Source organism: Balaenoptera physalus (genome assembly GCF_965194825.1).
Source record: "Balaenoptera physalus genome assembly, chromosome: 3".
NCBI lineage: Eukaryota > Metazoa > Chordata > Mammalia > Artiodactyla > Balaenopteridae > Balaenoptera > Balaenoptera physalus.
This window is the reverse complement of record NC_138890.1, coordinates 115,872,451-115,899,467: the sequence shown is the minus strand read 5'-3', so window position 1 is coordinate 115,899,467 and position 27,017 is coordinate 115,872,451. Positions and strand designations below refer to the sequence as shown.

The 27,017-nt window shown below is 34.7% G+C and overlaps 1 protein-coding gene across 1 annotated transcript in view; it reads right to left on the bottom strand.

Annotated features, from left to right (window-relative positions):
- The window catches only part of AP3B1 (adaptor related protein complex 3 subunit beta 1), a 271,201-nt gene that overhangs the window by 150,637 nt on the left and 93,547 nt on the right, over positions 1 to 27,017 (bottom strand). The window contains exon 8 of the mRNA XM_082457114.1: positions 2,497 to 2,652. Coding sequence (XP_082313240.1) covers positions 2,497 to 2,652 — 156 coding nt within the window. The remainder of the gene's footprint in view (positions 1 to 2,496; positions 2,653 to 27,017) is intronic.

Below are 27,017 nucleotides of genomic sequence, written 5' to 3'. Positions count from 1 at the left end.
CTGCTTGAACTATAAAGTTCTAATAAGTATATGGCAGGAGTTTTACATATGCCTAAAGAGTATACAGTACCTGAGGGTGCTCAAAACAAAAAGAGTTTCTTCTAAAACTAAGAAACATTTTTAAAAAATAGAGTTACAGGATCCTCAAGTTACTGCTGTATGGCATTTTTGTGTACATTTTTTTAGATGACTGATTTATAGCTTTCAGACATTACTTGGGGATTTGAGGAGTTTAAGGATATCTTATTTCTTAACTTGTGATCTACAAATACACTTTAATTATACAACAAACTCTTCTGAATTTAAAATCTTATTAAGAAAAACTCAATTAATGATTGACTTAATCTACAAATAGGTGACAGTCATTTTTTAAAAATATTAAAGCATACAGATGGCTAATAAGTATTAGCATATGATAGAAGAGAAAGCTGAAGCTTAATAAACTGTACTTTCTATATGTGTCAATGTTTTTAAGATTCTAGATTCCACTTAGTACGTCATCTGTTCTGATACATTAATTAGGGCACTCCCAAACCCAAAAGGGCTAAAGGATCTTCTTTTCCCCAATATTTACAAATCTAACAGTTTTTAAATCTCTTCAATACCCAAAATTTGACATTTATAGTCTAATTTGTAAAAGCCATGAGGGAAGCTCCCATAACTGCAAACTCCAAAACAACTAAAAATATACCTCATAGGCCTTCAGCAGTTACATTATGTATGTTCATAAGAAAGTACATCCTATAAGAACTTTTCTATTTCTAACCACTCCTCCTCTGTCACCTTACCTAGACTGTCCAAACAGCCTCCCAACGGTGCTTCCAGCATCTCTTATCGCCAATTCAATCTACACAGCACTGACAGACTAAGTTTCCTGAACAAATTCTCAAAGTCTCTCTTGCAAGTTGAGAATAAGGCTAAACCAAAGAACCTCTATTCACAATTCTTCAAAAGCCAACCTTTATATATAGTTAGCAGCATCAAATAAGCAGGATACTAAAAGGTATTGGAACAAAAAATAAACTACCTCCATTTGGTACACAATCAAACAAGCGGGGAACCAAAACATACTGGTACAAAAAGTACAAACCACCTCTATTTGTTTCACTATTCAAGAACATTTTTGATCAGTGAGTATTTGAACTATAAAATCAATTTCCAAGACAAAGTTAAATTAATAGTGAGTCAATTATAAAGTAGTTTTAGGTGGCAAGTTACAGTACTTAAGTACCATCAGGTCAAGCGAGATCATACTAAAATATAAGCATATTTTACAACATTAATAAAATAACATATGTGTTATTATTGTACATAGTACTTAATCATGATTTAGAAACTAAATACTAGGTATTAGATAAAAACTTCCTAAGATACATATACAAAGCTCTAGGGACCAAATTCTCAAGCATCAGAAAACAAAGGAAACTCTCATTTTCAAAGTTTTTACTACTTGAACAGAACGATTCATTAAGAATTTTTTTAATTGAAAGAAGTTTAAGAAAATGTTGAACTTGAATTCATCAAGCCTTACACAAAACTTCCAGTTAACAGGAAACACAGGATATAGAAAAGGAAGTAACCAGACAAATCCAGAGGAACATTCTGCAAGACTTGAGAGGTTTAAAAGAAGTAACAACCAGACCCAATGCAGCACAACTGGTTTAGATGAACGAGTTATAAAAGAATTTAAGACAAATTGGTATTAAATGAGATGAAACTGTACTGAAATAGAAATAGAGAACTGACTAGAAAAAAAAACAGGTTAAAAAATACTATGTGTACTATGATTTTTATCTTGGTTTAAAAAATATATATGTATAGACATACACACATGTGAAATAGGTACATTTATGCAGAAAAAAATCTGGAAAAAACTGCATTAAGATATTATAACTGATTTCTGTGTGATGGGAATGTAATGGTTTAATTTTATTTAATTTTGCTAGTCTGTATTTTCTAATTTTCTACTGTGTACATGTATTCTTCTAAAATATAAAGGGTTATTTAAAATAAAAAGATGTAAACAACAACAACAACAACAAACTTAGGATCCAAGTAAGGATGATTTTTAATTATTCCTACCAGCTAAAATTTTTATATGAGGCATTATGCTAGGTGCTTTTACTACATGTTAGTCTCTTCAAAACTCTTATCAGGTAAATACAAATATTATGTACTGATACCAGATTAAGTACTCACAACAACAATCCAGTAGTAGAGAAATATACACAGTCCTCCAATCAACTGGTAAACATCTTGAACTTATATCTTAGGAATCCAATTAACAAAACCACAAAAAGGAAATGAAGTCCAGTAGGCATACAGCTACCAAACCAAGTAATCCTATTAAAACCTGCTTTTTAGTATATGAACAAATAAACCAACAAATGCTCCATTAGCACACTCAAAAATAAAGACTTATTTACTGAACTTACACACTTTTAACCACTGTTTTAAAAAATCTGTGAATTATTTCTTATAATGGTTTTTACATACCGCTGCATTCCTGCTCTGAAGCAAAGGCTTTGTATTCCGAATTAAAAGTCTATGGTCTGGATCCATAGTATATGGCTTCTTCCTTTTGTCAGTCTTTTCCTTCTGTTCCTCATCAGAATCATAGAAATCCTTTTCATTGTCCTCTAGACCATCACCCTACAGGAAAGAAATCCAATCCCAAGATTAATTCAGACCTGGGACAGCCCAAATATTAAAAAGAAAAGAAAGAAAACTTTTTAAAAAACATTTACAATAATGATAATATTTTACTATAGAATACTACTGTTGAGGCAATTTGAAATTAGTATGTTACCTATATGGAAGAAAGGCCTTGCTTTTTCTCATATTTTATGACACAGTAACTGTCTTTTAGTGCAATAGATTATACTTTTATATTATATAGTAAACTTCTGAAAATATTAAATTACCATAGAAATACCCACAAGCTGCCCAAAGGGAAAACCTAACCATTAAATTCTAACAAAGCCTAGAATATGAGACTACCCAAAACCTGAAAACTGTTTCCATAAATTATCAGTCACTCTGTAACTGAATCAAAGGGTCAGAAGAAAGAAGAAAATTGTTTGAACTGCAACACAAATAAAAGAAATCATTAATAAAGTTTGACAGGTTAAAAATTGGTAATTAAGTAGATCCCTGTGTTGTCAAGACTCAGTTTGAGATTTATGTGGTACCCTGAGAGTTGATTCTATGTTTTTGTTTTGTACTTTTCATTTGAATTCTTTATTATCTCTGTCAATAAAATCAGCCTATAGGTATTTAGTCCTAAAAATAAATAAACAAACAAACGAAAAAAGCACACAAAGACAATAATATTTAAGTGGATCCAATGCAACTACCGTTTAGAGGTAATTTCTGTTACCAAGTACTTGAAACATACTTTCCACTTCTGGGAAGATGGAATAGATACACTTTTTCCTATTCCTCTCGCTAAGTACAACTAGAAACCCAAGACATTATATATAAAACAAATATAAAAAAGAAAAGACAGAGAAGAAGAAAGACTGGATAGGGATCTAAGGATCCAAAGACTGACACAACAGTGAGTTCCTTGGATTTTCATTTTTACCTCATATATCAAAGACTAGGTGGAAGAGAAGTGGGTAACACAGAAAACCAACAAGTATAGATGAAACAAACCTTCCAAAAGCCTGTTCTCTGTAGCCAAAGGACCAAGAAAGGGAAAGGGAAAGTCTAGCAAGACAGAAAACTTTTTAAGAAAATAACTGCTCTAGTGCAGCCAACACTAGAGAAAAAAACCATGACCTTACCCTTAACCCCACCAGCAAAAGCTGACATGGTGAGCCTAGATTTCCACCCCTCCCCCCAGGATGTAATAAGAGCCCCGACTTTCCCACTGGGGTGGTATCAGAAAAGGCCAAGATGGAACTGAGACTTTAATCCCCACCAGGTAATGAGGCACCTCCATGGTGGGGAGACCAAGTAGGGAGCTTGGACATCCAAGCCTACCTATCAGTCGAGGTAACTTTATCCCTCCCCGCTGGGCTAGTACAAGAGGATGCTTAGTGGACACTCCCCTCAGGACTTGAAACATCACCAGCCAGTGGTAACAAGGACACACCACTCTGTGCTGTCAGTGGAAGACACATGTGGAACAGTAATGAGGCACTTCTATACCTCCCAGCCAGAAAGCTATCAGGGGAATAATAGTGGGGAGCCAGATCCCACATTCACCCACAGTAATAATGAGCACAATCTACCTGACATATCAATGGAGGCTGAGTGGGGAACCAGGACTTCTACCATGACCTGGCAGTAATGAGGTGGCATGCACCCCACCCTTCTCTGCTGGAATGGTGTCAAACAAACCGAGCTAAAACTGAAGGCTTGAATAAGATCCATAATCTCGTAATATCCAAAACGTCCAGGTTTGGAAAAAAAAAAAAAAATCACTCACCATTCCAAGAGCCAGGTAGATCCCAAACTGGATGAAAAAAGATAAACAGTAGATGCGAACACTAAGATGACAGGGATATTAGAGTTATCTGATAAAGATTTTAAAGCAACCATCATAAAAATGTTTCAATGAGCAACTAGGAACATCCTTGAAACAAATGAAAAACAGAAGGTCTTAGAAAAGAATTATAAAATCTAAACAAAGAAATAGAAGATATAAAGAAAGACCAACAAGAAAGGTTACAACTGAAAAATACAGGAACCAAAATTAAACAATAAATGGGATCAAAAGCAGTACTGAGAGGACCAGGAAACCATCAGTGAATTAGAACACAGAACAACTGAAATTACCCAATCTGAACAAAAGAGCAAAATGGAGAATGGAATGGAAGACCCATCTGTCTCCTCTCCAAACCCAAAAAAAAGAAATCATTTTCCATGGAGGAGCTGGTTAGTAGCGATCTTGAAGAGACAGCTGGCAGTGGAAGTCTTACCAAGAGGAAGAAATCTTTCCCCAGAGAGGGAACCAGTTAGTGACCCTGAAGAGTCAGGAAACAAGAGGGTCCCCAAGAAATAGAGGAAATTCTCTTCCAAGGAGGAGCCACTCAGCAGTGGACCTGAAGAGGCTGCTGCCAGCAGGAGCAGCAGCTCCAAGAAAAAGAAAAAGTTCCGAAAGCTGTCCCAAGAAAATTAGAATGGACATTTCCCTAGTAGGGCATAACTTGCAGAGATATTTCCCAACCCATCCCCTATAGCCCAATAAAAATTAAAAAAAAAAAATACACGGAGGACAAAATTAAGGGGAAAAAAAAAAAGAACTTCAGGGACCTGTGGAACTATAACAAAACAGCTAAAATATCCTATCATCTGAACCCTGGAAAGATTCAGATGATGGGTGGGGCTTAAAGAATACTCCAAGAAATAACAGCTGAAAAATTCCTAAATTTGGCAAAAGACCTAAAACTACAGATGGAATAAACTGAGTAAAGCCTAAACAGGATAAACCCAAAGAAATACAAAACAAGACATATAAGCCAAACTTCTGAAAACTAAAGATGAAGAAAAAGATCTGGAAAGCAGCATTACAGAAAGGACACTTGAGAGGATGAGGTAATGGATCAGGGAATGTCAGTGACAAGGATGAAAATGCAGGATAGGTTTAAGAACTACTTAGAAGCTGAAATCAACAGGATGCAGTGACTGAACATAAAGAACAACATCAGGGCACTTAACAAGGATGTCCCCATTCCCAGCTTGGATGACAAAGCAGATGATGATAGTACCAGTCAAGATAATCTTGTCTGGGAGTATCTCTCTTTTCCAAGGCTGCCTGCTAAACAAACATCCTTAAAAGATAGTCCAGAACAAAACCTATCAATGCCATTACACAGAAGAGCAGAAAAAAATGAGAAAACCGCATGAAGGCTTATCTCCCAAGTGTTTATTTTGTTCATGACTGATCTGCCCCTATTCTTCAAAGTCAACCTTCTTTTTATAATTAACAATTTCTCCCAGCAAAAAAAAATCTATAATTTGTGATCTCTAATCATTTTTCCTTCAACATGGCATAACATTTTTTTAAAAAAAACATTTATATAGCTAGGTACAGAGTTCTTAGGGTTGACAACAAAAGCACAGCCCATAAAAGAGAACACTGATAAATTAGATTTCATCAAAATTAAAAACTCCTGTTCCATTAAAAAAAAAAACCTCTTAAGCGGAAGAAAAAAACAAATTACACATTGGCAGAAAATATATGCAACTACATATGAAACAAGGGGCTAGTATCTAGAATATAAAGACCACTCCCAAAAGTCAACATTAAAAAAAAAATTCAGTTTAAAAAAGGGCAAAAGATATTCTTACGGACTGAACTGTGTATCCCCTAAAATTCACATGTTGAAGCCTCCATGCGACCATATGCTAAAGTTGGGACCTTCAAGGTTAAATTAGATTATATCAGTGGTACCCCAATCCAATACAACTGGCATCCTTATAAGAAGAGAGAAAGGCATATGAGAACACAGCAAGAAGGCAGCCATCTGCAAGCCAAGGAGAGGGGCCTTGGGAGAAACCAAACCTGCTAACACCTTGACCTTGGACTTCTAGCCTCCTGGAGGAACTGTGAAAAACTATGAGAAATAAATTTCTGTTTATTTAACCAGTCTGTGGTATTTTGTTATGGCAGCTCTAGCAAACAAATACAGACATCAGTAAACAATTACTAAAGGAGATATACGCATGGCAAACAAAGCACATGAAAAGATAATCAACTTCATTAGCTAACAGGGAAATGCAAATTAAAACCACAGCAAGGTGGTTTTGTTATGGCATATATATCAGAATGGCTCTCATCTAAAATTAAACTTAAAGATAGTGATACCACCAAATGATAGTAAGGAAGTCCAGGAAAAGGATCACTCATATGCTGGTGGTGAACGTAAAAGGTTACAGTCATTCCGGCAGGTTGTCAGTCTCTTACAGAACTAAACCTGTATTCACCATACAACCCAAAAATTGCACTCTTGGGCATTTATCATGGGGAAATGGAAATTCTCACAAAGATCTCTACACAAAATATTCATAGCAGCGTTATTCCTATTAGCCAAAATGGAAACAACACAGATGTCCTTCAATGGATGAATGGTTAAACAACTGGTTAAGCAAATGGTTAAACATCTATGCCATGGAATACCACTCAGAAATAAAAAGAAACAAATGACTGATACACACAATGCTGATTAATCTCCAGAGAAGTACACTGAACTTGAGTGAGCAAAATTAATCCTAAAAGGTTACATACTGTATGATTCCACTTATATAGCATTCTTGAAATGACAAAATTATAGAGATGGAGAAGAAATTAGTGGTTGCCAGGGGTTAAGCGGGAGCAGGGTTAAGCACAGGGAAGAAAATGGGTTTAACTATAAAATGGTAACATGAAGGATATTTGTGATAGAAATGTTCTGAATCATGATTGTATCAATGTCAATATCAAGGCTGTAATACCTTACTATAGTTTTGCAAGATGTCACCACTGGAGGAAAATGAATAAAGGTTACACCAGATCTCTCCATATTATTTCTTACAACTGCATGTGAATCTACAGTTATCTTAAAAGAGAACATTTAATTAAATAAACTTAAGGAGAAAAAAAATCAGTAACTCACTTGAAAGCAATTTGCATATATTTATTGTTAGATAACAATAAAAGAAATTATTTAAATTGTTATAGGTTAATATCACTTAATGAATTATGTTTTCCTTGTTAAGTGCTTACAGTTAAGACACAATCTTTGCTTAAATATCACTGAAAACACTTTTCATCAAAAAATATGACCTTTAGTTTTCTTAGAAGTAAGCATAATATTATCTGAGTGTTTTTAAATCCACAATAAAAAAAAAAAATCTTAAGAAATTCTCCAAACAAAAGAAACTCACCAAATTTATGCTTTGAAAACAAAAGGCACTTTAAAAGTAATACCCATATTTAAAAGTAAACTATAAATTATAACATTTATCATCTGCTCTGAATACACAATTTAAAACAAATTACTTGTCTCTTCATGCTTAAAAAAAAAAAAAGGACGACAACTGAGACATACTTTTCTATCAAGGCCAGACTTGAGGGTCTTCTCCTTTATGGAGCTTCAGACTAAACTGATTCTATTAAGTGCATTAATAAACCAATAAAATGATACACAAATAATCTCATTCTTTAAGCATAAGCACTCACCTACAATCTTTACTGAATGTTAATCAAACAAATGTTCAAAATATACCTAAAACTGATAATATGATGAAATGGCTGTATTAACACAGCACTTTCCAGTTCTCCTTCTCTACTAACTCTTTATTAAAGTTCAATTACATTATTTTAATAAATATTTGTATTGTTTATTTTACTGTACAAGTATTTAGGATTATGGTAGTAATTACAGTAAAAAGATTATAAAGGAGTATTTTTTTTATTAGTATCTTTCCCACATACAAAGATTTTACAAAGCTATTAAGTAAAACTTCTACAGATTAATGCTTCATGATATGTTTTATTAAAGATCCGTAAATTAATTCTTTCTTAACATTTAACATTAAATAAATTAGTATAATTTACTAAAATGAAAGGGATTCTTTGAAACAGTACAAAGTTTTAACGACAGCATTTTTGGATAACAAACACGAAGAACATGTTGCTTAATACCTAAAATAGTTATTGATATCAATTATTATTTCAAAGTATATTCCCCTCAAAAGAAACCTTCTCTTACACTTTTTATGAAATATCAATTTGGTTCTATTGCTATGAGAACATCATGGCACGGCTTTTTAGATCTGGCTGCTAATTACTAACTGTATATATACACCAACAGCATAATTCCTTTAGTTTGAACTAAAAGGAAAAAAATTTGAGGACTGATGTTTTCATGAGGTTAATGAAACAAACAAGATGAGGCTTCCACACAGGATGGGAGCCAATCTCCAATAACTTTATATCTGAATCTGTGTCACTGCTAGCTGTTTTCTCAGGTTTTCAACCCACAGGAACAGACATTGGCCAAAACAGAATGGAAGCTGGATGCAAACAGCCAGAATGGGTAATACTAGGTCGTGCCAGTTCAGTATCGGGGTTGCCTCTATGACCATGTTAAATTACTTGACCTCCCCTTGTCTTAATTTACTCATTTGTAAAATGGAATAAAAGCAGTATCTATATCATGAAAGTGTTCATAAAGATTGATTAGTTTAGTGAAGGTTATATAAGCCCTTAGTGCCTAGTGCATATTAAACACTCAAATAGTAGCTATTACCATTGCTTTTATTATTAAATTTTTTTCTAGAAACTATTACCTCACCGTAAATCAAATATCCCTAGATGCCAAATATGAAGAAAAATTTCCCCCTAAAATTATCCCTCAGAAAAGAAACTGCCTCATATTTGAGAATTTACAAAAATATCATGAGGCTTTTGTACAACTGCTTCATTCTGAACCAAAATGTACTGTTTGGGGAACTCATTACACTGAAACAACTTTAATCAATGCCAGTTACAGATGCTTAAAAGAAGTCACAAACTCCAATGACAAAATGTCATTAAAAATAAGACTTGAAAGATTACTTTTTAAAAACAGGTAATACAGGATTACAGAGTTCTACTTCTAGAAATAAGCAAATTGGAATAACCCTTACAGCGAGCTAGGGAAGAAAAATGAAACACACCTGTCTGAAGGCACTGAAAAGTTAAAAGAACAGTGATGAATTATGCAGGCAAGATCCAGAATAAGTAGTAAACCAAGAAATCTGACTGACATTTGGAATTGTTTTTCCCCCCAAAGGATTGTTATTACATAACAAAAAGCCGAGACGCCCAAAGAGCTTTTAGCAGATTCACAAAAATTACAGAAGCAAAAGTTGGAGGTCAGGATCCACCAAAAACAAGATTCCTAACTTTCCCTAGTCTTTGGTTTAAAATCCTGAAAGTCTATATCCTAGAGAGTAAAGATGATAAAATTAAAGCCCACCTTTCAATCATGTCAAATCTATAACTGAGGTGATTAAAGGAACTCAGATTGCTGATACCCTTACCTAGTAATATTCCACAAGCAAACCAAACCCATCATCCAAAGCTTCAAACTAGTTCAACAATGTTTCAGAAAGTAAGTAAGGAAAGAGGGAGGAAAATAGGGAAGAAAAGGCAGAGTCATTAAAGGTCAGGATATTGTTTCCATTTGGGAGGGAAAGAAGGATATTAAGTGGAAGGTGTCAAAGGAGGGGCTTCTGAAGTATAATTACTGTTTTTTAATCTGAGTACTCGTTACATTGGGGTCTTCAGTTTACAAAAATTCATGAGGCCATTTGCTTCTGACACATATACATTATCTATTTCTACTTGAATAAAAATTTTAAAATTATGCATGTAAGAAAAAAAGACAGGGAATTCCCTGGTGGCGCAGTGGTTGAGAATCTGCCTGCCAATGCAGGGGACACGGGTTCGAGCCCCGGCCCGGGAAGATCCCACATGCCACGGAGTAACTAAGCCCGTGCACCACAACTACTGAGCCTGTGCTCTAGAACCCGTGAGCCACAACTACTGAGCCCATGTGCTGCAACTACTGAAGCCCACATGCCTAGAGTCCATGTTCCACAACAAGGGAAGCCACCTCAATGAGAATCCCACGCACCGCAACGAAGAGTAGCCCCCGCTCACCACAACTAGAGAAAGCCTGTGCAGAGCAACAAAGACCCAGCAGAGTCCCCGCCAACCCCCGAATAAATAAATTAATTAATTAAATAAACAAGTAAGGTAAACAAGATATAATCAGAAGGATGTTTAGTCTGCTTAAGGATAAATACAGATAAAATAGGTTTCAAAGATGCTGAAATCTATAGAAAAAAATTTCCATTTGCTCAACTTAGTATACTAATTGTACATCATATACATAAAAAAGGAAGATGAACCAATTTTAATACAGCACCATGTGTATCTGAATACAATATTTTAGAAATACTTTGTTTTTAATGGAACTGCTTAATTTTTTAACGTATTCTGTACCTTCTAATATATTTCTTATCTAGAAATTGATACAATGCAGTTTCAATTTACACAATACATCTATGAATTTGGAACTAAGTAGAAAGGTCTCCCCTACATAGCTGAAACAGCAGTTATGAAGACTTTAGGTATTATTCTAAGTATAAAGTTCTTATGCAGAGTATATTATGTATTTAATTTTAACCATCTATCTCCTGATACTCAGATAATATAAGGTGTAATGTAGAAAGAAAAAAATATTAAGTTATGTCTTTCATTCTCTGTCAAGGGGCTGGAAAACAGAAAACTGTTTTAGAAGTGTTTACATCAAAAAGGTTTAAAAAAATCAATTATTACACGTATTGTTTGTATTGAGCCTAGAGAAATGAGGCATTATCATACCGGGGTTTTTTTTTTTTTTTTTTTTTTTTTTATAAATTTATTTATTTATTTATTTTAGCTGTGTTGGGTCTTCATTTCTGTGCGAGGGCTTTCTCTAGTTGCGGCAAGCGGGGGTCACTCTTCATCGCGGTGCGCGGGCCTCTCACTATCGCGGCCTCTCTTGTTGCGGAGCACAGGCTCCAGACGCGCAGGCTCAGTAGCCGTGGCTCACGGGCCCAGCTGCTCCCCGGCATGTGGGATCTTCCCAGACCAGGGCTCGAACCCGTGTCCCCTGCATTGGCAGGCAGATTCTCAACCACTGCGCCACCAGGGAAGCCCATACCGGGGGTTTTTAACGGGTATTAATTAAAATATTTTATATTGTGGCTTATGTTGGCAATTTTTCTAAGCCTCATGGTCATTTAAGTAATGTCACCTTTACTACAATAAATTACTCATATGATTATTACAAAGAGAACCATTTAACAGCAACCTGACTGATGTAAAAAACATTAATGAACCTGTAAAACCTGCTCTTTTGCACCTTGGAAAATGGCTGGTTCTAAAACTAAGGCAGTTAAAATAAATCTAGATGATCAGGTACTTAAAAAACAAACAAACGAAAACAACTCCCTAAGACCAAAGCTGAAAAATTTTAGCAGTAGAATGATGACAGTATTAGTTCATAACCCAAAGGATAAAATAAATATCTATGAGTCCATACTTACGTAAATAAATGACTAAAAAATAAACGTGAGAGAAAAGTCAAGTCTTCCTTACAGGAGAATTCTGAATAATAATTATGCTAATATCATGTGAATGAGTATTGGAGGCTTAAAATGTAATTTCCATGTCAGCATCCTATCCATATTCCAAGGTGATGAGCATCTCAAACAACCTATACAGAAGTAAAGATGGTTCCCTATGGATAAGTATTAAATGACTCAAAAAGGAACCCTGGTAATAATAAGGACACAAATACATAAAATCTTTGTGATGAAACTCTCGAGTATAAAAAAGTTATATTTATAAATGAAGATTTTTCTGTTATTTAAAATATCAGTATGTGTAGAAAATAAAATTATATACTAGAATAAACAATTTTCTCCATCTTTCTAAAAGAGTATACATTCAAGCTGAACCAAAAAAAAAAGCTTTAAATCCTCTTATTTGGAAAATGGAGACAGCTTTGCAGTTTCTTTCTTTTTTTTTTTTTTTGTGGGCCTTCTTGTATATGTGGAAGGCACTGATCTTTTTTTTTTTTTTTTAATTTTAATTTTATTGATTGATTGATTGATTGATTGCTGTGTTGGGTCTTCGTTTCTGTGCTAGGGCTTTCTCTAGCTGCGGCAAGTGGGGGCCACCCTTCATCGCGGTGCGCGGGCCTCCCACCATCGCGGCCTCCCCTGCCGCCGAGCACAGGCTCCAGACGCGCAGGCCCAGCAACTGCGGCCCACGGGCCCAGCCGCTCCGCGGCATGCGGGATCCTCCCAGACCAGGGCCCGAGCCCGTGTCGTCTGCACCGGCAGGCAGACTCTCAACCACTGCGCCACCAGGGAAGCCCCTGCAGTTTCTTTAAAGTGAAGACAGTGTTTTAGAAATACATCCTGAATAGATATGGATGGAATTATATAATATCTTGAATTTCATATGAAATTTGGGATTGAAGTGGGAAGGGGGTTGAGTTAAAGTTGAGAGCAGCCATGAGCTGATGACTGTTGTATCTAGGTGATGTGTACATGAGGATTGATTGGACTCTGAGCCCTATCTTTGTGTATGCTTAAATTTTGTAATAGTTTAACATTTATACAGTGAGTTTGACTTCAAGATCTACTATAAAGCTATAGTAATCAAAATCAAGACAGTGTGGTACTGGTGAAAGAACAGACAAAGAGATTAATGGTACAGAACAGGGAACCCCAAAATAGACCCACATGAATATACAGTTAACTGATTTATGACAAAGGAGCAAAGTTAATACAATGGAGAAGAGATAGTCTTTTTTACAAATGGTGCTGAACATCAACATGCAAAAAAAATGAATCTAGACAGACCTACACCATTCACAAAGATTCACTCAAAAAGGATTAGAGACAAATAAGGAACACAAAACTATAAAATTCTAGAATATAACATAGGAGAAAATCTAGATGACCTTGGAGATGGTGATGACTCTTAGATACAACACCAAAGGCATGACCCGTGAAAGAAATAATTGATAGGCTGAACTTCATTAAAATTAAAAATGTCTGCTCTGCAAAAGATGTCAAGACAAAGACAAGACAAGCCACAAACTTGGAGAAATATTTGGAAAAGATACATCTGATAAAGGGCTGTTATCCAAAATATACAAGGAGCTCTTAAAACTCAACAATGAGAAAGCAAACAACTCGACTAAAAAATGGGCCAAAGACTTTAACAGACAACTCACCAAAGAAGATATACAGATGGTAAATAAGCTTATGAAAAGATGTTCAACATCATATGTAATTAGGGAAATGCAAATTAAAACAAGATACGGGGACTTCCCTGGTGGTCTGGTGGTAAAGAATCCACCTTTCTAATGCAGGGGACGCAGGGTCAATCCCTGGTCAGGGAACTAAGATCCCACATGCTGCAGGGAAACTAAGCCCATGCGCCACAACTACTGAACTAGCGCGCCACAACGGAAGAGACCGCATGCCGCAACTAAGACCTGGCGCAGCCAAAAAATAATAATAAATAAATAAATAAATATTTTTTTTAAAAGAAGATACAACTACACACCTATTAGAATGGCCAAACTCCAGGACACTGACAACACTAAATGTTGGCAAGAATGTGGAGCAAAAGGAACTCTCATTCATTGCCAGTGGGGACACAAAACAGTACAGCCACTATGAAAGACAACTGGGCAGCTTCTTACAAAATTAAATATACTCTTATCAAATAGTCTAGTAATCAGAGTCCTTGGTTTATACCAAAATGAGTCCACACAAAAACCTGCACAAGGTTTATAGCAGCTTTATTCATATTTTCCAATTTATAGAGGCAAACAAGATATCCTTCAGCAGGTGAATGGATGAATAAACTGTGGGACATCTAGACAATGGAACGTTATTTGGCCCTAAAAAGAAATGAGCTATGGAGACATGAAAAGACACGGAGCATCCTTAAATGCATATTACTAAGGCAAAGAACTGAAAAAGGAAAACTATGGAGATAGTAAAAAGACTAGTGATTGGCAGGATTTGTAGGGGAAAGAGGAATGAATAGGCAGGACATAGAGGATTTTTAGGGCAGTGAAACTATTTTGTTAAGATATCACAATGGTGGAGGCATGTCATTATACATTTGTCAAAACCGACAGAATGAACCCCACCAAGAGCAAACCTCAGTGTAAACTATGGACTTCAGGTGATAATGATGTATTAACATACGTTCATTGACTGTAATAAATGTACTACTGTGGTGAAGGATGTTGATAGTCAGGAGGTGGGTGGGGGCAGGGAGTATATGGGAACTCCCTGCATTTTCCACCCTATTTTGTTATGAACCTAAAACTTCTCTAAAAAAAAAAAATTAAAACAAATTTTTAAAAGAAACAATGGGTTTAATATACCTGAGCTATTTCATATGAAAACAGGTCTCCCTCCACTCATGTGTACTGATCACCCCAAACACTAAAATAAAAATATTAGAGTAAAATTAGCTTTTCACCTTGCTCTAAAACATTCACTTTCGGTAAGAGAAATGTTGTTACATTAAATATAAGCTCTATGAAGTCCAAAAAAATTACCTTTTATTTCATAAAGCATATTTTGGAAAGGCATAGTTTATAAGCTTTATTCTTCATCCTGCCATCTCTTTTATTTTATTACCGTGGTGTTTGTTGTAGTCGAGAAAAAGACACTGAATGTACCCACTTGTCTTATGAATTCCAAGACAGCCTGGAGGGCACTAGTACCAACTTAAGATTTGTACCAGGACAATACCATGTCTGTTATCTTCTGTGGACACAGACTACTTAAAAGGTACACAGGGGAATACATCATGACATTGTCATGCCATAAGATACTCATATTAGCAAGCTTGGGCTACTATAACAAAATACCATAGACGGGGTGGCTTAAACAACAATTTTTCACAGTTTTGAAGGCTGGGAAGTCCAAGATCAAGGTGTTGGCAGACTCGGTTCCTGGTGAGAACCCACTTCCTAGCTTGCAGCTGGCTGCCTTCTCACTATGTCTTCACATGGGCAGAGAAAGAGAAAGGAAGCAAGCTCTCTGGTGTGTCGTCTTATAAGGGCACTATTCCCATGACGACAACCCCACACTCATCAATTCACTGAAACCTAATTACTTCCCAAAGTGCCTACCTCCAAATACCATCACATTGGGAGTTAGGACTTCAACATGTGGATTTCGGAGGACATAAACATTCACTGCTATGGTATCCATAGATACTATAGCAGTGTATTGGCGGTCCATCTCTCTGACATTGGGTTAGATTTCCCTGACAAGACCAGAGTGGGTAGGTGATTGACAATATCATAAACAATTAAATTATTCAGTATGGATAGCACATGTTTACTTTTTTTAAAAAAGTCATGTTTAATAAATTTTTTAATTTAATATTTTTCTCAAAAAAAAGTCTCTTTCCCCCCTGATTAGGCCTATGTAAAACAACACATTATATGCATACTGGTTTGAGACATTTTTTCCTTCCATGAGGTAACTGCTATGCTCTTCACTTTACATGTTTTATACTACAGCCCAGTGACCACTATACCACACAGGTGGAAGTATGGGTTTGAGGATCATTGAACACTGAATCTCTCCCAATACATCACAATTATGGAAACACCTGTGCCCAGTAACTTTGAGTTGAGCCACTCTGAAAATTCAGAGTGCTCAATTGCCCACGACACTTCTCATTTCTTATGACTATATGTTCTGCACCAATATACAGGAAATAAGCTTTCCGAATGCAGTGGTTTCCAAATTTTGTTACTGAGAAATCTGAAGAATCTACATAAGGTATTTTTTCATGTTTCTCTGAAGTAAAATATACTCATGACACAAGTTGATCTTAGGTCTAAGAGTTCTAAGACATGAGAAAGAAGGGTCCCAGTCATTTGAAAACTAATCTCAATCTAATTACAGGGATAAATAAGAACTGTTTTTTGTTAAGCAGAATGCATTTTAGAGTGGTTCTCACTCAGTCATAAACTACAAAATAAAATTAAGCCCAACCTAGGTAGAACTAATCATAATTCCTCACGTATTCACTCCCTCCTTACCTAAACCCCTGAAATAAAGATAATGTATTAAAGAAGTAAGTGTCTATTGATTTGAAATTGATAAATTTAATTACCCTTTAGGACATTAAAAAAATGAGGTTAGAGGGTTAGAGCAGAGGTTTTAAAATATTGGTGGACATTCATGGGGGAGGGGATAAAGCAGTAGTTTGTTTTAATCTTAGGGTGAACTCTAATAGTTAAATAGAAAAAACAAAAGCAAAAATCTGTACTCTAGATAAAGTGGGGGTAGGAAACTAGGGCTCCAAGAAACAACAGTTTAAAATTTTTAAAAACAAATAATCTAGGTTATGAAAAACTTTTCATATAAAACATAAAATTTCGTAAAGGGACTGTTTCTTCTTCATGAATCCCAAAATATTTATATATCTAAATTAAATAATGCCCTTTGAGTCACTAGAAAAACATATATAAACAAGTTGTTTTAAAAATAATATGAGGATACCTACTAGAAGATAAAGCTAAAAGTTAGAAGTAGTTGCATCTGGAGAGTAGGAACTGGAGGTGTGAAAAGGAAGGACATATATTTACTATACATCCCAGTAATTCCACTCCTAGAGAAATGAAAACATTTTATGTCCAAACAAAGACTTGTGGCACTGGAGGCCAAGGTCACAGCTCCATGGATGTACAGAAAAGTTCAGAGTTTAAACATAAGCAAGTACAATCTTTGCCAAGAAGACACAGCGACAGATAGACAGATAGATATATAGATAGATAGATAGATAGATAGATAGATAGATAGATAGATAGATAGATGTATATATATGTAACATCTTGTGTATGTTACAGAATTTTTATGTTAAAGAAATTAAGAGAAAAAAGTTTAATTTTTAATATTTACCTACATATATATCATTTCTATCATTCTTTATTCCTTTCTATAGTTATAAATTACCATCTATTATCATTTCTCTTCAACCTAAACAACTTCTTGCAGTATCTCTTGTAATACGGTTCTACATATGAATTTTTCAATTTAGTTCGTCTGAAAATGCCTTCATTCCATCTTTATTTTTGAAGAATGGTTTTGTTCAATATAGAATTCTTTGTTGACAGGTTTCTCTCAACAATTTAAAGATGATATTCCATTGTTTCCTAGACTCCTTTGTTTCTTATCAGCAGTTAGTCATAATCATTGTTTCTCTGTATATAATGCATTCGTTTATCTGTCTGCTTTCAAGGTTTTCTCTTTCCCCTTTGATTTCAAAAGTTTGACTATGATGTACATAGGTGTGACATTTTAATATTTTGCCTGGGAATTTGATGTGTTTCCTGGATCTGTATACTTGTTTTGTTCCCCCCTTAAACTAAACTTGAAATTTTTTTAGCTTTTATTTCTTCAGGTATTATTTCTACTCCATTCACCCTTTTCTCTCATTTTGGGACTTAAATTACAAGTATTTTATTCTGTTTCATATTGTTCCACATGGCTCTGAGACTGTTCACTTTTCTTCACTTGTTTTTCTCTTTGTTCTTCAGAATGAATAATTTCTATTAATCTATCTTCAGGTTTCTTAACACTTTTACAGCCTCTTCCTGGCTATTAAGCCTATCTAGCTTATTTTTCATTTAATCGTTGTATTTTTCAGCCCTAGAATTTCCATTTCATTCTTTCTTATAGTGTCTTTCCTGTTAAGATTCATTTATTCAATCCATACAACTATGTTGCTTTGTAATATTTTTGCCATATATATAATAGCTGCATTATTTGTCTGGTAATTGCCTCTTCTTGATTATCTCTCTATTGCCTACTTTTTCTCTTCAGCATTAGTTATTTTTTTGTTTCTCATGTCTGCTGATTTTTTCAAATTGTATTCTGAATATTATCAACCATACACTATAAATTCTTCCTTGTGTTGCATTCCTCTGAAGTGTATTAATATTTGTTATAGCAGGCATTTTACTGGTTTCAAACTCCAAACTCTGTGTATCCTAATATGACCAGCAAGTGAAATCTCCATTTAGTTTCCAGTTGCTGCTTTTTTTTGCTAGCACACTGGAGTCTTCTCCACACATGCAGAGTTGGTCAGCCGATGATTTGAATGGTTGTTTACATGCATTTCCAGGGGTGCACCCTCCTGTGGTTCCCACACCTTTCTGGAATTTCCCCCCAAACGTTTTAGGTATTCTGCCAGCCTTGAAGTCTGTTCTCTAATACCTAGGTAAGTGAGGCTGTAACTTTTTCCATTTTTATATGGGACAGGGGAATTCCCCCAGGCAAAAACCCGCAATCTCACACCGTGAAATTTCAGCCCTTCATGTGCAGAGTCCTCTCTAGTTTTGCCTACTTTTGATCATCCGATAGTACACCTTGAGCTGCTGGTTTTCAAAATAATTTCCCAGAGAGTTAATCTGATCAAGGTATTCCATCAACGGAAGCTGAAACTGTAAGTCCATGAAGTACATCTCAGCCGCAGGTCAGATGTCTTCAGGCTTTTTATGTGAAAGTAAACCTTTCTCATACACCCTTCTACACCCCACTTTCCTCATATTTCCCATTACTTCACATTAGCCAGAACTGCGTTATGTGCCCATTCCTAAACCTATCACCTACAAGGGGAATGTAATTAACATTAACTAGACTAGTTTAGGCTGGGAAGCAACATGGCTTCTGCAAAGACACCTGGGTGCTCAATCCCTGTAGAAAATCTGTCTGCAAGGAAGAAGACCTTTTTGCATAGGGGCTGTCTGCTGGAGACAATCGACAGTGTCTGCCACATTCTCTATACCACCTAGACAACAATGCACTAGCAGAATCTGTCTGACGTAACCATTTTGGAACTCTGGCGTCTATCGAAGGCTTGCAACTTCCAGTAGGGCTGCAGTAATTTTAAGATATGTATCAGAAACTTAAAGTCTTGTATATATGCAGCTAAATGAATAATAGAATAGAATAAAATTGACTGTTTTAAATTACCACATTATTAGATTACATAAAATCATCTTTTCTGAGATGAATATAGAAAACTACTAAGCAGCAAAATCACAAATTTAAAAATTAAATAACTGACTTGTCAGAAGATAAATTCAATATTAATCATATTTACTCCTTTATGCTAGAGTAATAAGACTAACACAGAGAAAAATATAAGGAAATAAATGGACTATAAGGTCAAGAGAAAACAATGATATAAATATCCATGACAGAATGCCAAGGAGAAAAGCACAGTGGAAAAAGGACAGACATCAGAGTAGGGCAGCAGAATGCATCCCATTTCTTAACGTCTTAAGCTCTAAGTTTCTCCTCCTAATATTCATTTAGTACATGTTAAAATTCATAAAATACTTTTAATACTGTGAACATTTTGGGGCTACTAGGTAAATATGGTGAGAGAAAGATAGAAAACAGAATTTCTTTCCCCAATATAAATAATATGCGGAAAATAAAAGATTAAAACTAGCAAAAATAAGTCAGTAGAGAAAGAAACAAGAAGAGGGTCACAATCAAATGGCATAAACTTTTTTAAAAGTTTTTTTAAAAAGAAAAGACTCTAGAAAAACATATTCCTCACTTCTTGAGACTGTTCATGATTAACCCTTGCCTGCTAGACAGAAGAAAACTGAGGGGTTATTCTTACCTTTCATCCTACTTGGGGTGGGGGTGGGCGGCTGGTGAAGGAGGTTGGCAGTGGAAACAGGTGGTGAGGAGAAGCAGGTGGGAAAGTAAACAATAAGCCGGTCTCTCTCTGAAAGAACTGATGACTCTGGGGCAACACTGCCCAAGAGAAACTTCTGTGATATGGGAAACATTTTATATCACACTATCCAATACAGTAGGCACTAGCCTCGTGTGACTACTGAACCCTTAATGTGGGGCCAGTGCAACTGAGGAAGTGATTTTCAATTTCAGTTAATTTAAGTTTAAATAACCACATGTAGCTAGCAATTACCATATTGGACAGGAGAATTCTTGGGTTAAACAATGAATAAATAAGAATGATTTAAAGGTCAAGAAAACTTCTCTATAGGAACATAGTAGGTGGCATCAATGTCACTATAGGACGTTTAAGAAAGTTCCCGAAGAAGTGCTCAAGTATTCTAAAAACGACATCCATCTCTGCTAAGACTGAATTTACTATCCCACAAATTATTCCTTTCCCCAAATGCCCTAAGGCTACTAAAACAAAAAGGAATAAGGCACAAAATACCCACAATCAGATTGAAACTGAGAGGAAGAAACAAACTGTCTTTAGGTGTGCTGGGACAGAATTAAGAAGTCACACTATATCAGAACAAATAAAATGTCTATACCAGCACTTCCCAAGTAGTTGCAATATGAAAAGGGCATAATAACTGTGCAATACATTCACAGCACAAAAGGGGGAAAAAGAAAAAACATGCAAAAAACAAAGAAATCCTTCTGGAAGAAAATCCTCCATATATCAAAAGAAATTCTCCAGCAAGTTACTAAGAACATGAACTCAAAAAAAACCACATGTTCAAACCACAGAATAAAGGAAATATAAGATTTAAACCTGAGTAAAGAAACTTAAAGATGAAAGCTGTATCATTACCAAATTAAATAAAAACTATAAATAACAGATTAGATCACTGAAAATCAAATTACTGATGGAAAAAAAAAAAGACGAGATAAAGGAATGCAAATAAAAAGACAAACATTAAAGCAATTTTTTAAAGAGGTGACAGATACAGTAGGCAAAGACTATAAAATAGAATAATTGGTATTCCTGAAGCATATAATTGACAAATGGAGTAAGAAAAAAAGTTTGAATATCAAATTTAAAAATTCAAACATAAAAGGCAATTCCCTAAAATAAAGGAAGAAGTGAATATACAGAGCATATAGAATGATCCACACTGAGAGGCAACCTTGCTAATCTTCAAAATATTAAAAAAAAAAAAACCCAGATTTTTGAGGATACAAACAAAAAAATCAAGTTACCTGCAGAAAAGAAAAATCTGTGGCTACAGAGCTCTCAAAAGGTATCCCAACATATTATAGCCAACCAAGAAGTCAAGTGTAAAAGTAGCACGACCTTTCAAACATATAAGACCTAAGAGAATACTGATCCAAGAGTCCAGGCAAAATGTCAAGTGTGAGAGTGACACTGCAAAGTCTCGAAATTTTATCTCTAATCTACCCATTCTTAAGAAGGTACTGGAAGATGTTCTCCATCCAGGAAGACCAAAAAAGAAGACACTAGGGAGATGAAGGCCTAAGAAATAGAGGATTTAACACAGAAAAGAGAAGAAATTATGTTCCAGAACAACAGCTGTGTAGCAAGCCTAGCAAGCAATCAGGTTAGAAAAGGAGGGTAAAGCCTCCAGGAGAATGTGTCCTGGAAGAGTATGAAGTTATTGGAATACTGGATATATGACAACAGTACTAACTAGGATTGTGTTCAGCTATATATAACAGAAATATCAAGTTATCCATAAGGAGAACATTTTTTTTTCTCATTACCATCCACTTTCAGAGTGTGGCTTCATCCTCATGCCTGCAAAATGGCTGCAGTACCACTAATCATCACACATACATTCCAAGAAGAAGCAATGAAAAAAGGCAAAGGGTAAAATATATATGTCAAGTAAGCCTGTCAGAAAAAATAATAGCTTTCCTAGAATCTCAGCCAGAATATTTCTACAACTATCTCAATTTCTACAACTGGGTCATATAGCCATTTCCGACTCCAAGGGTGTTTGAGGAAGTTGGTTATTTTTAACTAGACTTACCATCACTCTGAACAAAAATCAGGATTCTGTTATTTAAAAAGTGGAGTTGGAGAACTGATATTAGGTAGGCAACTAGTAGTATCTCAACAACTGCATATAAAATAATATTTGGAGAGGATTTAATTTTCTGATGGAGAATTTGGAGTGCTTCGTAATAGTGACATGATAAAGTAGGCAAATTAAAAATGAGGCAATTTTTGATTCCAGGAAGAACTTAAAGTTCCACAAGAAAGGAGATGAAAATGTTACTATACAGCATAAATAATATTCATAGTCATAATTAAATGAACAATAAACACTGGTTGAAAAATTGTAATACAATTATATTGCAAAGATGGAACAGGGAAAATGGAAGCATACGGTAATACAATAGAAGAATGCCAAATCCTCCACTTCTATAATTGGAAGTCATGTCTAAAATTGATAAATCAAGAAACAGCAATATATGTATATTAGAAATGGAGAAAGTTAGATGCACACACATACACAAAAGCCTAAAAGAATTTGAAGGAGCTAATTCAGGCATGGGAAAAGGTGGGATAGGAAAATGTTGTTTCTTATAAGCCTGTATTATTTAACTTCTTTTTTTTAACCACGTACATGTTACTTGAATAAAATTTTAAATGTTTCTTTAGAAAAGAAACTATGTAAGTTTAAAAAACCCAATCAAAAATAAACTATAAACAACAAAAAGAATAAGCAATCTTTAAGATAAATGCTCCATAACCAATGCAGGGAGCAGAGACCTCATTTCAATATCAGCACATGGTCCATAGTTTCCCATGAAACTGCACACTGAACCCTTCCTTCATCAATAGTTGCCTGAAAGAGTAAGCTAAAAACTTTTTTATTTGCATTGTAAAGCACGAATTCTACCACAACTCTTCACTATTTTGTTTTTTAAAAATTCTGCAGAATAGCAATTAAGATTCAAAAACAGCCCATTAGGAAGACAAAATACAAAATTTATTTTACAAAGAAAATTAACCCGTAAAGAAAATTAAAAAAATAAAAAATAATCTCTAACACTTGGGTCCTCTAAAACAGGGCCTTGATGTGGAGTTTCGAGTCTATTCCCAAAATATTTTTGTACTTGCAGAAAATTGCTAACCAAGAAGTATGTATATGAATTTTGTGTTCTGATGGGTTCTTATTTTATAGCTACCCTTGAAAAACTTAAGAAATGTATCTTAAAAATACATGAAACAAAATTGTAAACTTGGAACTTTCTTACACCTATATAAGGTTTTATAATTGAAATACAGATATAATGAGAGCAAGAAAAGTAAAATCATCATTTTCAATTTCAAAATGGCATACATATTCCCACCAGAATGTTATTACCTAGATTCATATGCTAAAAAGTAACTGTGAACGTACAGAATTTTAAGTTCTAAATTAGTGAAGTAAAATATTTTGATAATTCTTGCAAAACCATCACGTCCTAGAGAAAGTTCAACTTTAATTCATAAAATTAAAGACATTCTTGTCAGGCCCAGTTTCACTTCAGTTTATAATTAATGCCACTAATGTTTTTTTCAATCACTCTTAAAATTTACTTGGTTTTTTTATAACATTTATTTTTAAAAATCTATTACTTCTACAAAAGCAACTTTAGACTTAGAGACTTACATTTAAGCTTCAAGTATTCTCCTACAATAGGCTTGAATGATACAAAGAAAACATTTAAGTAATTTTATATCCTTGAAAATTATACAAAGTTGACCTAGAATAAAAAAAAAAGCCACTTGGACGGCAAAGAGTAAGGTAAATTTAAGAAAATAAAAATGCAAATACGCATTTTAGCAGTCTCTTGAATTTATTAACCTAAAAGGTTTAATTTCCATTTTCCTGCATCAGCTGTATTTATAAAATGTCGTGCCCTATAAACACGCTGTTATTTTCTATAGTCAAGCACCCTCTTAACACATCTTCTCATTAATATGTAAATTCAAAGTCAATCGGTCTTCTCCCTGACAGCCCCATGAATTCCTAGTGCACTGTATAATCGGCTTTGACTTGGCATCCACTATTTATCATCAAAGATGTCAGTTAGAAAAATTATGGAAAATGCACTGCAATTGATATGACTGCAATCTACTTTGTCAACACTTAATTGTTCCTCAAATCATACATTTACATATAAACAGGCTAAGTACTGATCTATAATGATGCAAATAAACTAAATTAAAAATCGCTTCTGCCCCTGAAGAAGCTTGTTTGTATATGATGTGTTCATTTGAGGACTTACTGACAAAAGCATGTATATCAGCTCATCTCAAAAAGTACTTCTACTAATTTTCAATTCCTCAAAAAAACAATTTTGCTACCCTTCAAGCGTATGAACACAAACAAATGTTTTAAAGAATTCAATGAGAAACATAATTTTTCTCTTTGAAAAGCAAATGTAATTATGGTTGTTAGCTAATTGCAATGTCTGAGCACTAAGGATTGGGGAGGGGGCTTCAAAATTAGCTTTGACTATAACACGATAAGCAAACACTCAGAAACTTATTAAAGTGAGCAAAAATATATTTTAATTTAAAAGTTACGAGTGAACAGATATAAAGGAAAGAATGTTGACCTAGGGATGAGATTATTCTGTTTATATTTCTGGCTCCACCTTTTATAAGCAATATTATCTTAGGTGAGTAATTAAAATCTATACATCTCAGTTTTGTCACCTATAAAATGGGTATAATAATTCCCACTGCCCTATCTCAAATAAAATAGAACATAAGAAAATACAGCAAAATAATAATTTGCTAAATATTAAGTATCACAGTATTACTCTTCACATTTTCTTAGTACTTAAAAAGAGAAACCTCTTGATTTTAATGAATTTGGTATTTATTATTTTAGGTAACTTTTAAGTCAATGAATTATTTTAGTGAGTTTTCTCACTCGTAAATCCTTTCACTTCAAGGTAAATGGCTCTTTATACATCATAAAATGGTGTTTACATAGCATTTATGCAAGTGACTTCTGCCTTATGCAAAGAGATGGGATGCTAGAATGAACACCCTTCTATTCTGCTAATTCTGTGAAAAAACACATTCAAGTGTTGATGATTAAGAGACATAAAAGGATATTAACAACTCAGCACTAACTCTGCTGGAGTACTGTTCCAATTTCTTTCTGTTCTATAATACTTTAACAGTTCTTTACTCCATCATATGCTTTTTACAACATGAGAAGTGAAGAATGAAAGCAGATATAAATGCTGAATACTTCCCAGTTTCTTCCAGGTATGGTCAAACTTTGCTTTAGAAATTGGCAAACTGAATCATAAAGTTAAAATCACCCTGCCTAGTCCTAAAAAGTTGGATGCAACTTGAAGTCTAGGCCAAAAAGTCCCCAAGACTATAAGTGGCTGGACTGCTCATTCAAAAGTTTCTCCGTTAAACAGAATTACAGCTAGTCACAGAGATGGGTTAACTGAAAGAGTGAGCATGGACATAGTCTAAATTATGATAATCCACTTGAACTTTCATTTTATAAAATATATTTGTACCAAAAGTCTTACATCTTTGACAATCCCTTACTTCTAACACTACAATAAAGGATGACACTTTCAAATCTTTCCCGCTGGTACTTAACAGAACACATGTATGCAAGGAGACACAAGCCTGTTTTCCTGATTATTTTGGAGTCAACCGATATCATTTTTTTAAATAGCTTTACTGGAGTCCGATATCATTTTAAATCAATAAATAAAGTGAAATGTATTATTCAAAGTAAAATTTATAACCACCAAAACAAGTGAAATTCAGTGGTTGCCAGTAATTGTCTCTAAGGGGTCAACCAAGAGTTATGAGAAGGAAGACTTATTTTTTATTTCACCATGTGCTTGAATTGCTTCTATAACTAAAAAAAAAAAATACATATGATTATAGTTAGCTACACCCTTATAAATTTTCTATTGAAGTGGTTTTCTTTCTTTTCCTTCCTTAAGCCAAGGCATCTTTCTCAAAGGGAAATCATATGCAAAGCTGCCTATGAAAGGCAAGCAAAGGTGAAGCTGCTCCGTTGGAATGGTGGCAAGAGCCAGAGAGTTGCACACTGGAGAGCGCCACTGCCCCCTGTGGTTGCTCTTGCGGCAGTGCTAGCTTCCTGAGGACAGAGCTGCGCACTTGAAAACCACAAAATTAGTCTACGAACCACATAATTTAGAATAATGCCAAAGTCAGATTGCAAATAAATGGCAAAGATAAGAAATGATTTAGCACAATTCCAGTGTACCCAGGACAATGATCAGACTTCATCTCGTGTTTGTAAAAATTAACGTTCACAGAGTTACATGTGAAAACACAAAGAATGCATTAGAGTACCAATTTTAAAAACTATCTGTCGAAAGAATAAATATATATGGTAGTGTAGAATTTAACTTTCTTGCTTTGTGCATAGCTTTAAAAACTAATTTTATCTAAAATAAGATGAAACAAAATTCAAGGAACAGAAACACAAACAGACAAAGTACAAAAACAGAGATTTTAAAGTCTACTTTTAGAAGATAAGGAAAGGAAAATACATTTTTTAAACTCCAGTTTCTATATAATGATAAAGCAGGGATCACTTGCATACAGCTACTGAAAATGATTTGATGATAACAGGAGAGTAAAATTTAAAATTTTAAATAGAGACAGTGGCTAGATAACATAAAATTACCTATAATCT